The 18375-nt window shown below is 39.4% G+C and overlaps 1 protein-coding gene across 1 annotated transcript in view; it reads left to right on the top strand.

Moving 5' to 3' along the window:
• The window catches only part of LOC124291191 (potassium voltage-gated channel subfamily H member 6-like), a 231237-nt gene extending 213611 nt beyond the window's left edge, over positions 1-17626 (top strand). Inside the window, 12 exon segments of the mRNA XM_046728125.1 lie at positions 243-442; positions 2588-2675; positions 4212-4289; positions 4292-4375; positions 4654-4847; positions 5415-5514; positions 6699-6734; positions 11464-11697; positions 12816-12934; positions 13320-13519; positions 14378-14599; positions 15516-17626. Coding sequence (XP_046584081.1) covers positions 243-442; positions 2588-2675; positions 4212-4289; positions 4292-4375; positions 4654-4847; positions 5415-5514; positions 6699-6734; positions 11464-11697; positions 12816-12934; positions 13320-13519; positions 14378-14599; positions 15516-15687 — 1727 coding nt within the window. The 3' untranslated portion in view covers positions 15688-17626.
• Positions 17627-18375: the final 749 nt, after the last annotated feature.

Below are 18375 nucleotides of genomic sequence, written 5' to 3'. Positions count from 1 at the left end.
AAAACATACAGAAATGGCCCCGATACAATTTCCGCATGGATAAAATGTGTGAACCCCATTTCTGGTGTGCCAAGGTTGGATATGAGTGGAATGATAGTTTTTGTCAAAAAAATCTAATATGTTCCCCTCATCATGGTACTTTTTTTAGAGACATACGGTAATGGCAACTCATTTCTTCTATATATGTTCACTTGTTTCGATGTTTTTACACTGTGGTATGTAATGTTGGATGTGTGTTGCAGCGCTGATGTACGCCAGTATCTTCGGTAATGTTTCCGCCATCATTCAGAGGCTATACTCAGGCACAGCCAGATATCACACGCAGATGTTACGAATCAAAGAATTTATCCGATTCCATCAAGTTCCAAATCCACTTCGACAAAGATTAGAAGAATATTTCCAGCATGCTTGGTCGTATACTAATGGTATTGATATGAACATGGTGAGTACCAACTGTTATACATCTTATTTAAGTGGCATTTAGAAGCTGGTATGATGAAAAGGAACAATTTTTATGGATAGACAACTTCTATATTGAAATAGATGCGACGTTTTGGTGTAGGTGCGAACACCATCACTTACTTGATAACGGTGTTAGCATCTACACCGAAACCTCGCAGCTATTGCAATAAGAAGTTGTCTATCCATAAAATATGTTCCTCTTGTTATACATCTGTCTAATGTTAGAAACGTTAGGTGGTGGCATGGTGGCTAGGTCTACAAAGGTGCCCCAGTACAGAGTTTGATCTTTGGGGCAGACCAGAAAGCTATGGTCATAGACTCCAACTTGATTAATTCAGATTTGGTTTCTAGGTTTGACAGTACCATACCTGTGCTGGTGGGTCTTACCAGTGTGGGGGCGGTAGGGTAGCCTAGTGGTTAAATCGTTTGCTTGTCACGCCAAAGACCTGGGTTCGATTAACCACATGGGTACAATGTGTGAAGCCCATTTCCGTGATATTGCTGGAATATTGGTAAAAGCGTTGTAAAACCAAACTCACTCATTCTGACCAATGTGGTGGACATCTCCAATGGCATGCACTGATAGAGGTGAGGTGAAATTGGGTTTAACGTTGTGCTTGAGAATATTTCGCTCATATGACGACGTGCATGCGTGTGTATGTGTATGTGCGGCTGCTTGTACTAGCCCAGACTGAAGCTGGTTTTATCGTGCTAGCCCACTGAGATACCATGCCGCAGTGAAGCATGAATACCCCACTCAGACACATTATACTGACTCCGAGCCGACCAGTCCTTGTTGTACCTATTAATGCCCGAGGGCCAGACAGGGACCAACAAGTACCTTATTTTGACGTCTTTTGGTCGCACTGATAGAACTGGAATAGCATGAACCATTCATTCACAAGAAACATCGTGTACCTTGATGTTCAAGGATGACAGCACTGGAAGTGGGAGTGAGTTAGGACTTAATGTCACTTTGGCAGTACCTCAGGCATTCAATGAAGAGATAGAACTTAAACAGTTCTCGAAGTTTTAAAGAGACGTAAGAGCTTTATCTGAGTAGAAACTGTATCCAAGGGTATTCATGTTTATTTTACTAGACTACTAGACAGCTAATGTTGTGGCCTCTTTGTTCGATCTGTCATCAGTTGTCCTCTCAAAATCAAGTACGGTTGGATTTGGTTGTTTTGTTGTTTAACGCCGCACTCAGCAATATTCCAGGTATATGGTGCAGTCTGTAAATAATCAAGTCTGGACCACACAATCCAGTGATCAACAGTATGAGCATTGATCTATGCAGTTGGGATACGATGACATATGTCAACTAAGTCAGTGAGTCTGACCACCCAATCCCATAATTCGTCTCTTAATATTTTGGCCTATATTATATATATTGGGGCATATGCACTCACTTTAACTTCCTATTGATGTAATAAATTGGGGCATATGCGCTCACTTTAACTTCCTATTGATGTAATAAAAGACTTGTTATCCCTTACGACTTGCCTGAAATCGATAATTGAAACTTCGAGGCGGACAGCTTCCAAACAGAGAACACTTGCCATAAATGGAATGTAAACAATTGCTTCATACATCGAAAACTGTAACACGCTGTGTTGTCGGAGTTTGGCGAACTGGTTTCAGTCACAAGTTGTCGGTAGGATATTGGTAAAGAGCGCTCTAAGGGACATAACTCTATGGGGTTGGCTTGAAATAATGTTCGGCCAGTACAGGGTACGAAAGTCGCATAACGTTGCATTAATTCATTTGAACTTTTTTATTTGATATTGTAATCTAAGTACGTTAAAAAAAAATCACAGATTATATGGTAGCTTCCCTGGGGGGCTGATAGTTAGTTAGTATTATTGAGAGAAATGCATTATTATTATTTTAGAGAAGTGTGGTGTGACATTGTACCTTTAATGTGCTCTCTTTTCAGCAAATGAAATACATTTTTGCCTCATTTTGGCCATCATCAGTTTAATTAAAATAATTATATTTGGTTCCTAGATGGAGCTGAAGTTTTCATATGTGTCAATTTTTCTCAGTATGTTTTTTATTAATGTTAATTATATAAATGTTTGAAGTGTCTGTCATAGTTGACTCCACCTTCAATCTGTTACAGGTATTGAAAAGTTTCCCTGACTGTGTCCAAGCAGATATCTGTCTCCATCTCAATAGGAACCTACTCAACAACTGCCCAGCTTTCAAAGGTAAATCCTGCTGTAACTTTGCTGCAAGTAGGAACTGAATAAAACCGACAATATATGCAAACTAAGTTAATTTCTGAGGCTGCACCTGTGGCTAATTGTAAGCTGACTCCCATAATCCTTGGATATTAAACCAATTATGCAGGAGGATTGGCAAAATCATGGGCATCTAAATTTATTACCCGTTCGAATTCTGGGAAACAATGTATTTTTGGTATCCTATGAACAGTGATGCATTAGTTGACATTGGCAATTCCACTTACATTATTTGGCTTCTCAATTTATAACCTGATAATATGTCTGGAATTGATTTTATCCTTGGTATTCCAGTCAATGATGAATCAGGATTACATTACTTTTGTGATCTCATTGTATTGTTTGGCTTCTTAATTTATTACCTTGGTGAATTCTGGGGTGGAATACACATTTAGTATCCCATGCTTGCCAGTGGTATAAGAAACTGATGTAGATTGGGTGGTATAAATCAGTGACTGGCAGATTATATGTCATGTGACATTGTTACTAGTTTGAGTATTCCAGACAGGTTTACTGGCTGCCTTGAGGTCTCGGATGTTACTGACTGTAGAGTAAAAATCAAATCCCTCTCACACTTTAGTTCGTGTGGTTTTCCCTTACCGTCTTTAGTGCTCCCCATATATCATACGTGCCCGTAATTACCCTTGTTCTTGCTCAAAGTAGTTAAGCATGGGTGGCCCTGTCATTGAAGTTGCAATTCATTGTGCAGTAGTTTTGCTAGACTGTCTCACAGTCAATGAACCATATTCCCTTTACCCATCCTTTACTGTAATGCTATAGCCCTAACAAGTCTAGATTTTTCACTTTCCCATCTCACTGAGGCCCCTTTTCAATTTGAGTGTACTGATACATTCAGAGTGATATATCCTGGGAACTAAGTGTAGTAGGGCGTGGAGTCATCCTATAGATGGCATCCTTACCTTGTCAGCTTGCTGAAGGGGTTAACCTCTTTGGTGATGAATGAGGACTATTTTTATGGATATACAACTTCTTTATTCTATATAGGCGACGTTTCGACATAGATTCAATGTCGTTGTCAAGCAACAATGACATTAGAATCTATGTCGAAACGTCGCCTATATAGAATATAGAAGTTGTATATCCATAAATATAGTCCTCATTCTTCATCTACCCAACTTCTAGAATGCCAATCAAAAGAACTCTTTGGTCATGTGGACAAGGCGTCTGACTTCAGATCAGAAGGTCTGTGGTTTGAATCCCAGAACGGGACACGGAAAATTTTATGCCCACTACATAAGTATCTACCTTCAGCTTACCTGAAAGCTATTTCCTTGTGGGTTGGAATCCTGATCATGTCAGAACTATACCTGCTTGTCGGTTTTACCAAAATTTGTATCTATCTGAAAACCGCCGAACTTGAGGCTTTCCTCCAACAGCAAATTGACATGTATATATGGTAAGTGATGTAACTGCAGTAATGTTTAAAAGGAAACCAAACTGACTTAATCTTGGTGTGTAGTTAAACAAGTGTTTTTGTTGCAGGAGCCAGCCCTGGTTGTTTGAGAGCCCTGTCAATGCAATTTAAAACCACACACGTTCCACCAGGCGACACTCTTGTACATCGGGTGATGTGTTGACGGCATCGTACTTCATATCTCGGGGATCTATAGAAATTCTCAGAGATGATATCGTGGTAGCAATATTAGGTAAGTGACAAAAAATTACATTCTTGACGTTTAAATATCTGCCTTTTTCATTCATTTTTACTTACATATTTATCTTTTTGTGCCAGAAGTCCAATTTAAGAAAGAGACCAACTGTCATTCATTTTTGTGTATCTGATAATTTTCATTTAATGTCACAGGGTTTTTCACATAATGGTCACATTTGGCATGTCTGTTGACCAAAAAAGTACACAAGATTTATGCCTCTTTTGTGCTCTTCTGTAGACAAAGATTGATGTTTATTTTTTTGTGGTTTCCAGGGAAGGATGACGTCTTTGGTGAGAATTTATGTAAACATGATACCGTGGGGAAGTCGAGTTGTAATGTCCGTGCCTTGACATATTGTGATCTTCATAAGATTCATCGAGACGACCTACTGGATATACTCGATATGTACCCTGAGTTTTCAGAACACTTTGTTGACAATCTCGAGATAACCTTCGACCTTAGAGATGTAAGTAACTACTAAAATGGATCAGAGAATGTTTGTACAAACTTTATTTACTTGATGCTTTATTTTTTGTAATTTTTCCTCTGAGGACAAAGATAGTTAATTTTATCAGTGTATCAAGAGTAATTGCTGCAACTCAATGTTTTTATGCATGGAATTTTGATAGGACCTTTTGATTAATGATTTGGCAAAGTATTATCAGCAAATTGGGCATTATTCGTCTTACAGATTCTTTTGAAAACCCTGTAATCGCAAAGTAATTTTGCATTTATGACACATGTGGGTAGTGAAATAATATGGGTAAAATTTTATCGTATTTTTTTCTAATTTTTGAGAATATGAGAGTTGGTGGATCTATTATCCAATGAATAAAAAATGATAGGCCATAGTTTTTTAACAAGTAGGCATGAGATCCGTGTGTGAGGTTCCTAAAAGTAGTTCTTGCTAGAAGAAATCATTTGTATAGTTACAGTGTATGATATGAAGTTTATTGTATTGGTCTATATAAACCATATCACATATACTTTTGAATGAAGATGTATGGGCTCATTTCTGTGGGTATTCTTCCAGGAGGAGCTTGTCGTACGGAGTGATGGGAGGAACAAGACTCGTCATGTTAAACGGTGGTGCAGGGCAGCATCTCCATACAGGGCGTCAATAGACTCACAAGGTGTGTGGAGCTTACATCATACTTTGTTCATATTCTTCATATGTTCATTTTTCTTTTCAACTGTTCTTTTACAAGGGCTTTGAACAGGCCTGGTTTCCTCAATTTTAAATTAGCAACCATTATCGAAATTTTCTTAGTTGAAACAGCAAAGTGGTCCATCGATCTACACCCAAAAGGAAATATTTAAATTTAGTTTGAGACAATCAAAACTTATATTTTGACAGTGGAGAGTGGTACTTAAAATGTCACATCAGAGATGATGCTTCTTTGAACCACTGTCAGCAAATATACCTTCAATTATCAAGTAAAATTGACAATTTCATCAACACACATAGTTACAAGTAACCATTGTGCAGATTGACTCGATTATCACCATCTGATTCGTAAACTGAGCTCTTCTTGGGACATGGCTGAGTTGTCCCCTTTGTTTATTCAGGATCTGTAAGTCACCCAATCCATCTTTAGATAATCTGTGGGTATTCTTGACTGACTCTTTGTTACGACTTTCACTGTTCACCACAATATGCATACTCTTGGACATCATGCTATGAGTGCAAAGTCCATATACTAGTTTATGGATAAATGATCAAGTCTGGACCAGACAGACCAGTGATCATTGCTTCAACAGCAATCAAAACTGTCATTGAAGGACACCCACTCAACCAAGTCTCCAAGAGGGATGCCTTTGGTACCATTGTACAAAACTACCTTAGAGCTAGAACTGTTGTAAGCCTATATTAAGGAGGGGCGGTTGGGTAGCCCAGTGGTTAAAGCGTTCGTTCATCACGCCGAAGACCTGGGTTTGATTCCCCACATGAGTACAATGTGTGAAGCCCATTCCTGGTGTCACTCGCTATGATATGGAATATTGCTTAAAAACGGCGTAAAACTAAACTCAATCACTCACTATGTTAAGGAATGGGAGTTAGGATCTATTAGAGCTAAGATCGCCACAAACAACAGCATTCAGATCTAATAGCAAGCAGCATAGGTTGCAGGGCACTCTTTCTAGCTTGGATTCCAAGAGAGTTGTAGATGTTCGGTGCAAATAATGCAAAGAAACAGTTTTTTCTATGGTAACTATGAGCACAAGGCAACTGAAAATGAACAGATGGGTGAAGACATATCTTCTCAGCTTAGGACTGTGAAGGGAATTAAATGTTTACATGAAATGTTTATTCCAGGTTTTGACGATGACGTCCCAGTAGTTGCAATGTCAGGTATGTCGTCTGTGGTAATGCAGATAGGGATCAAATTAAAGGGACACTGTCACAACTTACAACAGGTTGGCATGGTAACCTGAATACCGGAGATATGGAATGAACTTGACAATGTCCCTTTAAGAAATGTTTTTCTGGGATACAAATAGATGTCAAATTATTCACAGCCATATCAGAATTTGAACATAATGTTTTTATTTAGGTAATTGTTGGCAATCAAACCTGTTGTGGTATGTTTCTGAAAGTTTATGTATATTAAGAAAGATGCAGCATTATTGTAAGTGTGTCATTTCAGAAATTATTCCTAAACTATATTAGATATCAGTGGGAGTCATTTCTTCCAACGAAAATGAAAATCTGTGTTAGTTGGCTGTTGGTGCAGTTTTCCTTCTGTGACCAACACAGACCTGACATGGCTGTTTTCTCTGTGATACTCATTACAAGGTCAACATTTGAGTTGATGCTATTATATGTAATATATCATGGATGAACATGGTTCAGTTTGAAGTTATTCCCAGATTTACATGTCTTCCACAGTATACTGAAACACTATATTAACACAACAGTATAGATGGCACCTCCACTATCGGTGGTAGAATAACTATGTATAAGTAGGACTAGACTAACGCTTAGTCCAGGAATATATATAATTTTTATAGTAACAAATAATCATATTTAAATTGAAAAGGAGCCCAGTGAGATGGAGATCCTGAACAGGAGGAAATCTAGACTTGCTTCATTTAGGGCTTTAGAAGCTTGGGGGAGCTGGGCAGTAAGGAAAGTAATGTGGTTCAGGGACTATGACAAAGTAGGACATATGTCTTGACTTAGGTTCCATTCCCAAATGAGTAGAAGTTATAAAACTTATTTCTGGAGAAAGGAGTCGTGAAGTGTTTGGAAACGTGTCTGAAGCTATGTATGTAATCAATCGTATCACCAAAAAAGTTGTTTTGTTCTTCTCAACACATTTCTGATTAAAAAGAATTTTTGAAATTTGGATTTCCATCAAAATTCTCTTTGTGTCTAGCATAGAATTGGTGTGACTTGTGTTTCTATGGTGTTTCAGTGTACATAAATGTTCTGTGTTGTAGCTGCAATGCAAGTTGTGATTAATTGTTGTAGGTCTAGATAGTGAACTACTGTGTTAGATGTGCTCTGTGAGCAACAAGACATTAGTCAACTAGGAGTTACTCCCCTTTGATAAAATAGAAAATTGATAGAAAATGTTGAAATATATATTGTTGTAGGTCTAGATAGTGAACTACTGTGTTAGCTGTGCTCTGTGAGCAACAAGACATTGGGCAACTAGGAGTTACTCCCCTTTGATAAAATAGAAAATTGATAGAAAATGTAACTTACAGTAGGAAAGTTCCTTCAGTTACAATAGGAACAATGTTTCAATGGCAGTTGGACTCAATAGGAACAATTGCATATATTATTGTATCTTCATGTATAAGATGCAATGCTCCAGTAATATTGAGCACAATCCTTCAGTGACAACAGTCAATGTTTCCATGGCAGAAGGAACAATGAAACAATATGTTTGATATGTTTCAGTGGCAGTAGGCACAATGTTTCAATGTTACTTCAATGTTATTGAAAACAATGTGTCAATTGTAATACATACATACATACATACATACATACATACATACATACATACATACATACATACATACATACATACATACATACATACATACATACATACATACATACATACATACATACATTTGTATAGCGCCGATATCCAGCTCAGCTCAGCTGCTCAAAGGCGCTTTGTTTTTCCCTCATTCACTGGATGTCAATCTCAACGGCACATCGTATTGTCAATCTCAACTCCCTGGGGAGTATACAACTCTTGCAGCCACTAGGCGCACCGAGTTATTGTGGCATTCCTATCCTTACGAGGTACCCATTCAGAGCTGGGTGGACTGGGACAAATAGTCACAGTACTTTGTCCACGTTTACTGCACGTTGCTGTACCCGCAACTGGGTGTTTGCACGTATTCATGTGGCCACCATCTGGTCTTATACCAACGGATTCGTAGGTTCTTTTAAGTGCACAGGGTTGTGTACTGTACACTAGGGGTTGTGACAACACTGAAAGAGTTTGCACACAAAGTTGACTCCAAGGTTATTACACCCGGTCACAGGTGGGCTCGATCCCATCACCTCAAGCTCACTGGATCACTAGCCTGGCGGTTTGGCCAGTTCGCCCACCGCACCCCCATAATAGGCATGATGCTTCAATGTGGTAGACACAGTCCTTCAACATTACAAAGTACAGTGTATCATGAGATTCTTGAGAGGCATTTAGAAGTTGATGAATATATAAGTTGAGTATATGGATGGCAACTTCCTGTTTATTGTATATCACAACGTTTCTGGGCTACTTTTTGTCCCTTCTTCTATCACGTTGTGATATACAATAAACAAGGAAGTTGCCATCCATATACTTGACTTATACAGTGTATCAGTTGCACAATGTTCCAATGTGCCTTCATTGTTATTGAGCACAATGTGTTAATTGTAATCGGCCCAGTACTTCCATGTTACTGAGTACAGTGTATCTGTTGCAATAGGCACAATGTTCCAATGTGTTAGACACAGTGTTTCAATATGATTATGCACAATGTTCATCTAGCAGTAGGCATTGTGCCTACAGTTGACACTAGAAGTCTTGCTTGAGTCTTCGTGTTATGCTGATGGCACAACCTCACCTTTCAGGATTTATTGCTCGAGCTGCATCTTGTTTTCTTATGTAGCAGAACACAAACTGCTGTATTTGTGAGAAACTTCTAAAATTTATTCTAATGTCTATTTCATAATTCTGGCTACAACTGCATGTGCACAATGTTTGAATGTTATTGGTACATCAATGTCATTAAGCACATGTTTTCAATAACAACATCCATAATGCTCAAGGTCAAAAGATGCAGTGTTTTGTAAACTTCATAATGTTATTTTTAAAAGATGCATATCTGGTTCCTTCTGCCTGCGTCGTCATCTTCTGACCAATATTTTATTCATCTTACGAACAGAAGTACCAGATCCCTACCTTGATATTGTTGAAAGTAGTGCAGTATGGGTGGATGGTATCCAAGAGAGAACTCTCTGGTCTGACCCCAAGGCAACGTATTCAGGGGTGGAAATAACCCATTGCCCGACGTCCGTGTCCACTGTTTTTTTTTCTGTCGGGTCAGCAAATTTGTATATCACACTGTACCAGTGTCCAGTTGACTTTCCAATGTTAATTATGTTGTTTATTTAAAAAATCAGCAAGAAAACGGTCGGTATAGTGGAAAAATTATCAGGGCAAGTGACTTTACATGTGCCACTGTACCGGAGTACACTATCAATTTTAAAGTTATTTCCACCCCTGCGTATTTGGTGTAAATCTGTAGACCCACATCACCCTATTATAGCAACTGGATGATCAGACATATGTAGTTGATCACAGCACAGACCGCCATTCACTTACTCACTTGTGTTTGTAAATGTGTGGTAGGGGCGGTGGGGTAGCCTAGTGGTTAAAGAGTTTGCTTGTCATGCTGAAGGCTGGGTTTGATTTCCCACATGGGTACAATGTTTGAAGCCCATTTCTGGTTGGAATATTGCTCAAAGCAGCATTAAACTAAACTCACTCACTCACACACACGTGTAGTAACAGCAGAAGCAGTTGTAGCATATGCATGTCTGTATAACTCTTTGCTGTCTGGACTTTAAATAAACTGATTTAGATATTTTTACCACACAATTAGTCTACTAGTTTTAATCCTAGGTAAAACCCTGCATCCCCTCATATTCACTGCCCCATTTTGTGTTTTCTTCTAGTTGTGTTTTATGTTAGATAGTTTTGTCTGTCTACCCTGTCTTGTTATCTAGTCTTTTTTAAAAGAAAACAGATATGAGAAGAATACTGAATACATTGATGACACTGCCAGCTTAAGAAAAAGAGTTTTGTTAGTGTTAAGAAAAGCACCATCTCTTACCTTCCGAGGTTGTTACATCAACTTTGTTATTGACATTATTTTGGTTCCATATCCTTGTGAACATTTTGTTTACTTCAATAAATAATGTCTGTGAAGCATACAAGGTCAGTAACAGAAAACAAATGCATGGTCATTCTTATCAACATCAAAAATGGCAGGGCCACCATTTAAGAAGCTGGTGGGGCCTGTAGATTTTTGGCAAAACAATAACCTTTCTCCCCAAGGATGGGGACATATGAAATGTCCTGAATTTACTACATAACTGTTCTCTGGAATGTTCTGGTTCCATTCAGAAAGGGGCAGGTGGGCCAGCCTAGTGGTTAAAGCGTGGCTCTTAATGCCAAAGAAACGGGGTTGATTCCCAACATGGGTACAGTATGTGAAACCCATTTCTGGTGTCCCCCGCCATATTGCTGGAATATTGCTAAAAGCAATGTAAAACTCACTCACTCTCCATTCATAAAAAAGGCGATAGGGTAGCCAAGTGGTTAAAGCATTCACTCATGCTGAAGTCCCAGGTTCAATTCCCCACAGGCATACAATTTGTGAAGGCCTTTCCTGGTGTGCCAAGCCTAGATATTGCTTGAATATGTTAAGATGGGCATATAGTCATACTCACTCACCCCTTCCTGAGAAAATAAATGTATATTCTAAGTTGCTAACAGAAAAAAATACTCGTACCCAAAACAAATACTCACAAAATATTTTATCACATGCTAAACTCTGTATTTCAGACGAACCAGGGCATAATTACATTCACCGAGGAGGAAGATCATTCAAGCATCGTGGTATGGACGATGTGCCACCAGGTGGCTATGACTCAAGTGATGAAGAGATCCGAGAGAGTGGAGCCGGAATCCTGGAATTCTCCCCAGCAAAAGCTGGTCAAGATGTCACTCCGGCCAACTTTGACTTCGAGCCAAAGGACGAGAAGAAACGATCTGGAACAGGGCTATCTTCTATTGCAGGTACCGTCAAACAAGGTATCGGTATATATATTCAGATTATCGTAGCTTGTAGGTGTTCCTTCATCTAGGAGTTGCACGTAGGTATTGTTAATATTTGCCTAGTTTTTATTTCAGTTAGACCATGCCTTTTCTGGATTTGATAGGAGTTGGTGTGAAAATTAAATTAGGGTTTATTTATGTACACATAATTTGTTCCACAAAGCAAGAATTATGAAAGGCATTGTCCAACTGATGTAGTATCAGTTGTTATTCTATAACTGTACTGAACAAAAACAATTTTGAGATCATGAATATTTTGGGGGATATTTTAGTTTGTTCATACTTAACTACAAAAAAATCTAAAAAGTATTCTCAAACTACCTTCGTTCAGTACAGTTTTAGACCTTTGGTATTCTTGTCTTCCAAGAAGCAAGTTATCTCTATTTTTCTGAGATGATAAATGGCTGTTACCATTGGCTTGAAGTACTAGTTTGTGTTTTGCACATAATAAAGTTTTAATTCAATTTTATAATTAGTCTTATGGACTTGCACCTTTAGTAGATTATTTATAGTCTGATAGATGTTCAAAGACTTTGAATTTTTGTACAATTTCTAATACCCCCCTAAACTCAAAATTCTAGGCCCAATTGTAGTTTTGCCTTCTTGTCTTTCTAGAATTTTCTCTGTTCATCTTATGAAGATCTGTCTATAAATCCTCAGAATATTTAAACTTTTCAGACTTGCTTTTGCTGCTCATATTTTACTTTTTAATGAGATCCATTGTATCACATAAAGCTGAAATCCTTTCATGATTAGAATCAGAGCTCATCAATAAAGTTGACCTGTGCCATCTTCTCAGTAAAGAAAGAAAATGAAAAAAAAATGTGTTAAGCCCATTTCTGCTGTCCCCCGCCGTGATATTGCTGGAATATTGCTAAAAGCGGCGTAAAACTTAACTCAGTCAGTCAGTCAGTCAGTAAAGAAAATTAATAACAAATGTCATGTGATAGCACCAAAACGCCACATAGATATCTGCCCAGAATCAGTGAACAATGCAAGATGTTATATCATTTTTGCACCTAAAACCCTTGTAGATATCTTCACAGAATATGATGCAAGATGTGATATGCTTTCTACAGGTGCTCTGTGCAGTGTAAATACGCTTGTTAATGCAATGACCGGGAGATATGATGGGAGCAAGAAGTCATCAGAGACGGCACCGTTACTACAGGAACAGAGTGCCAGTCCGGAGCCACCGGTGAGACAAACTAGCAACGTCTGATTTCATTTGGAATAACTTGATCAAACTATACTCATGGTAACTAATAAGGGAACATGTGAAAGGACATGTGTTCCTTTATGCTTTTCCAGCTTTTCATCCACATTGCAATACAAAGCATGCAAAGAATATAGGAACACCTTTGCTTTCATGTGTTCCCTTATTTGTTTCCATGAGTATATATATATTTGGATCATTTGAAGTTAAATGTTCTTCTCTTTAATGTAATTTTTGTCAGAGAACCTTGGTTGATGTTGGTGTTGTGTGTATATAAGCAACATAAAGGGAGAAAACTTGTACGTCTCTATATCTGATGTGGTTGCAGAATCTTTATCACAATGAGATGGTATACTTTAATTTTTAGCACAAAGTTGCTTCGAGCTCTAGCGTGCCAAAATCCACGTCGAGTATGACACTTCCAGTATCCAGTCCTTCCAGTCTGTCACAGTTCGAGGATGCCGGGCAGCCAATAATTCATCCACAGATAGTCCTTCCTGACGGCTCCCTGCATGCACAACACTCCAGTCCTGCTGAGGTCGAGAAACGTCTCGATGAACTTGCAAAGTAAGGCCAAAATCAATTACCTTATACAATATACTTTAATTGTCCCCTGCCGCAACACGAACGGGGGACTATGTATTCAGCATCCTTGTTAATCTCCAGGGTATACGTTACGATCACTCTCCACTATACCCTGGATGCATCCACGGCTTGGCCCGATAGTTATATTACCTCCCTTTGCTGGCTCCGCATTCTCACAGTAGCCAATCAGCTAAGCCACCGTTACATCCGCGCTTTCCAGTGTCAACAAAGATAGCGGTCGCAGTCGCGAAGGTTTGTTCACAGCGCCACTCAGATTTTTGGGGAAATCATACAGACAAATTGACAGATCTGAAACTTTAAAAAAAATATATGGAAGAACTCCTTCTACCTCTTTCAGAGTACCTCTGCATCAATTGTGTCGCCAAGTTTAACGGTTAGATAATTTAAGCAGCTAAAGTGAGTTGTGATTGGTTTGCTCAACTTCCCAGCGTAGACACCTGATTGGATAAAAAGTCAACAAAGGGAGGTAATATAATTATCGAGCTAAACCGTGGATGCATTATAGTCGGGCATACCCTAAACCAGTCCGGATGCATTCATATCCCATTAACCCAATGAGATTGGTGACAGCCTACATTTGGGGTTTTGGAGTGACCTCAGCCTTATGATGCTGACCACTTTTGATTCTTGTTAACGCGATATCTCATTGTACCCAATGTCTTCAAATTTGGTGACAGCCTACATTGGGGGATTACGCAGACACCAGTGGATTTGGGTGGCCTTGGCCTTATCTCCCCTCAATCAGTTTATACGTTTCAATTGCGTCTGCTCTCCTCAATCAACCCATATGTTTCTATTGTGTTCGCTTATCCTATGCAGGCAACTGTCACGCCTGGAGCACAAGATGAGCTCCGACATCGCAATGATCCTGGACATCCTCCGCCAGCAAGGAAGTAGAACTGTCTCACCAAGCGGCACGGCAGAGATGCCTGAGAACAACCTACCCCCGCCCCCGGACATCTACCCCCGCCCGACTATGACAGCGGTTTTGAGTTCCCCCCACCCCCAGTTGTGTTCCAGCCACACTCACAACAGGAAGAGGTAGGATATGATTTATTTATTTGTTACGTATAAATACAATCACGGTTAAAAACTCGTATTGTGACCTCAATCTTAGTCTAGACAGTATCCTTTGAAGTGAATATTCAGAAGATTTGTAGATTATTGAAACATGGATATATAGTGCGTGAGGAGTGGGACACCAGAAATGGCCTCTGCTCTTTGTACCCATGTAGAGAATCAAACCCATCTTTGTAAAGTGAGATTTTTACCATTAGGCTACCCAAACACCACTTCATGTATATGTAGACAGTGCCAACAAGAACAGACCGCCTCCGTGGTGTAGTGGTTAGAGCGTCCGCCCGGAGTGCGGAAGGTTGCGGGTTCGATCCCCGACCGCGTCATACCAAAAGACGTTAAGATATGGTACTTGTTAAGGACTGGTCGGCTCGGAGTCAGTATAATGTGTCTGAGTGGGGTATTCATGCTTCACTGCGGCATGGTATCTCAGTGGGCTAGCAATATAAAACCAGCTTAAGTCTTGGCTAGTACAAGCAGCCGCACATACACATACACACGCATGCACGTCGTCATATGAGCCAAATATTCTCAAGCACGACGTTAAACCCAATTCAACCACCACCACCAACAAGAACATAGCAAGGCTTCTGGACCAAACAGTTCCTCAGTAACCCAATCCAGACCCAGAAAAGGTTGAAATTAAGAATGGTTTTGTCCCTTTTATCCAGTGGGCGAGATCACAGGGAGTACATGACAAAGGGCCTGCTATTATTACTCCTGAACCAATGAATCACTTTGTCTGTAATCTGTTTGCTATTTGATGTTGTTTATTTGCTATATAAATTTCAAGGAGAGCATTACATGAATAATTTGGAAAAGATTATGATATATTTTACTGCAAAATTTTAACTGGTTAATTTTTTTACTTTTTTTTCAGGGTGGAGTTGGTCCCCCTTCTCCAGGTGACTGGCAACGCACAGAACCCCCTTATACCCATCATTCCACTTTCAAATCTCCAAGCCAATCAGAATCAGATTCAATACCTGCATCTGCCAGCCAATCAGATCCAACAACAGATCCCAACCAATCAGGTCTTTCATCCGCCATAGCCAACCAGCCCGAGACTGAGTTACCCGAAGTCATGCTGTCTCCGTCTCGGCAACAGAGACAGTTGGATGAGACGGAGGGCCTCGATGTGAGAAACACAAATGTTTGATAGTGAGCTCCGCTGGGGCAGCACACTCTGTAAGTGATATGGAGGCAGATATGTGTTCTGATAGACAATAGGGACGAGGAGATGATGAAAATAGGAAATAAGTGAGTGGTATGTTTAGCAGAGACCAGTGGAACAATTTATTCAAATGCTGTGTGGGAATGACATGTGAGAGGACCAGTTGGATGTTCAAAGATTGCAGTTTTAGCAACGACCTGTTGATATGTCTGAAGAACAGCATTCTGGGAAAGGACTTAAAAGGAATGTGAATTGTTTCTACATAATTTGCCCAGTTAACTTTGTGTTAAAGGAAGGAATTGGAACTGCTGTTATGTTCTGGGAGGAAAATTGGACCGAGAACAGAAAATCTGAAACTGAGAAATAGTGGTTGAAATTACTGCCGAGGCTGTTGTGTGTTCTATGTGATTTGTGTGACATCTACATGCAAACTCTGACAGGTGACTGCACTGTACATGATACAAGTATGTGGTGAAAGAATTCTCTGTTGCTGTGCTCTTCATGCCAAGATATGATGTACATTCATTAGATGTGAATAACTCTTCATAATGCATAGTCAAGTGGATAACTCTTTGTGATGCATAACGAAGTGAAAAGACTTCATAATGCATGGACAAGGGAATATTTCTTCATAATGCATTTAGACAAATGAGAAACTCTTTGAATTATGTAGACATATTTCATGAGCAAGTGAGTACCTCTTCTTAATGCATAGACCTTGTATAGAAATTAACTCTTCATAATGCCTACAGACAAGGAAATAACTCTGCATAATGCATATAGACAAGTAGAAAACTTTACAATGCCTATAGACAAGGGAATAACTCTTTATAATGCATTTAGACAAGTAAATAACTATTTACAATGCATATAGACAAGTCAATAATTCTTTATAATGCGTATAGACAAGTACACAGCTCTTTACAATGCCTATAGACAAGGGAATAACTCTTCTTAAAGCATAAAAAGTAAATAACTCTTCAAACGCATAGACATGCTTAAACACTCTGCATCTGTGCATATTTTATACATAATGCCCATTGCTATGATATGTGTCAGAGACTGTGCTGCGAAGATAAATGAAAATAGATGAGACAAAACCCTTTCATTTCATCGGAAATCTCTGCCACAAGCTGAGTCAGTACTTCAGCAGCATCTGTTGAATATGACTCGTATCACAGTCAGAACTTCCATTGTTACTCGAATCCCATTGGAAATATATGGTTACTGAAATTCCTTCAAATCTTTTTATTGAAAGTAAATATGTTTATTGTTACTGAAAAATATATTTCCTCTTTGGCATATATTTTCATCATTCTATAAATTTTGAAACTTTTGCATAATAGTTTGTCTTACTGAAATGTCAGATTATTTTTAGCAATGTGAAATTGTTTTGGTTGACAGTTATACCTTCAGTGTCAAAGAGTTAAGCATTTTTCATTATCTTTTCTATAATTTGAGTGAGACATCTGAACGAGCCCTAAATTAATTAAGTATGTGTCCTGTATATCAGATGGTCAACAAAAATATGGTGTTGTATATTCTGGTTTGGGGTGTGTCCACATGGCTTTAAAATTTTAGACTGTTCTTAAGATTCTCTGACCAAAACCATGTTATGGTTGACATATGATTTCTCTATGATGACCTAGAGTTGTATCAGATCCACTTGGAAATAATGCATGTTCAAAATGGCCAGTGAATTAGGACAATGGCCTGACCACATGAAGGTTAATGGCTCAAAATCAGCTGCATGGACAATGGCCTGACTTCACAATGGATTGAGGGCCCAGGATCAGCTGCATAGACAATGGCCTGACATCATAATGGTTAGAGGGCTCAGAATCAGCTACATGGACAATGGCCTGACATCATAATGGTTAGAGGGCTCAGAATCAGCTACATGGACAATGGCCTGACATCATAATGGTTAGAGGGCTCAGAATCAGCTACATGGACAATGGCCTGACATCATAATGGTTTGAGGGCTCAGAATCAGCTACATGGACAATGGCCTGACATCATAATGGTTTGAGGGCTCAGAATCAGCTGCATGAACCATGGCCTGACATCATAATGGTTTGAGGGCTCAGAATCAGCTGCATGGACAATGGCCTGACATCATAATGGTTTGAGGGCTCAGAATCATGGCTGCATGGACAATGGCCTGACATCATAATGGTTTGAGGGCTCAGAATCAGCTGCATGGACAATGGCCTGACATCATAATGGTTTGAGGGCTCAGAATCAGCTGCATGGACAATGGCCTGACATCATAATGGTTTGAGGGCTCAGAATCAGCTGCATGGACAATGGCCTGACATCATAATGGTTTGAGGGCTCAGAATCAGCTGCATGGACAATGGCCTGACATCATAATGGTTTGAGGGCTCAGAATCAGCTGCATGGACAATGGCCTGACATCATAATGGTGGTTTGAGGGCTCAGAATCAGCTGCATGGACAATGGCCTGACATCATAATGGTTTGAGGGCTCAGAATCAGCTGCATGGACAATGGCCTGACATCATAATGGTTTGAGGGCTCAGAATCAGCTGCATGGACAATGG

This window comes from Haliotis rubra, unplaced genomic scaffold (genome assembly GCF_003918875.1).
Source record: "Haliotis rubra isolate DU_JTF1 unplaced genomic scaffold, ASM391887v1 Scf485, whole genome shotgun sequence".
NCBI lineage: Eukaryota > Metazoa > Mollusca > Gastropoda > Lepetellida > Haliotidae > Haliotis > Haliotis rubra.
Note: the sequence above shows the minus strand (reverse complement) of the source record. Positions and strands in the feature narration are given on the sequence as shown.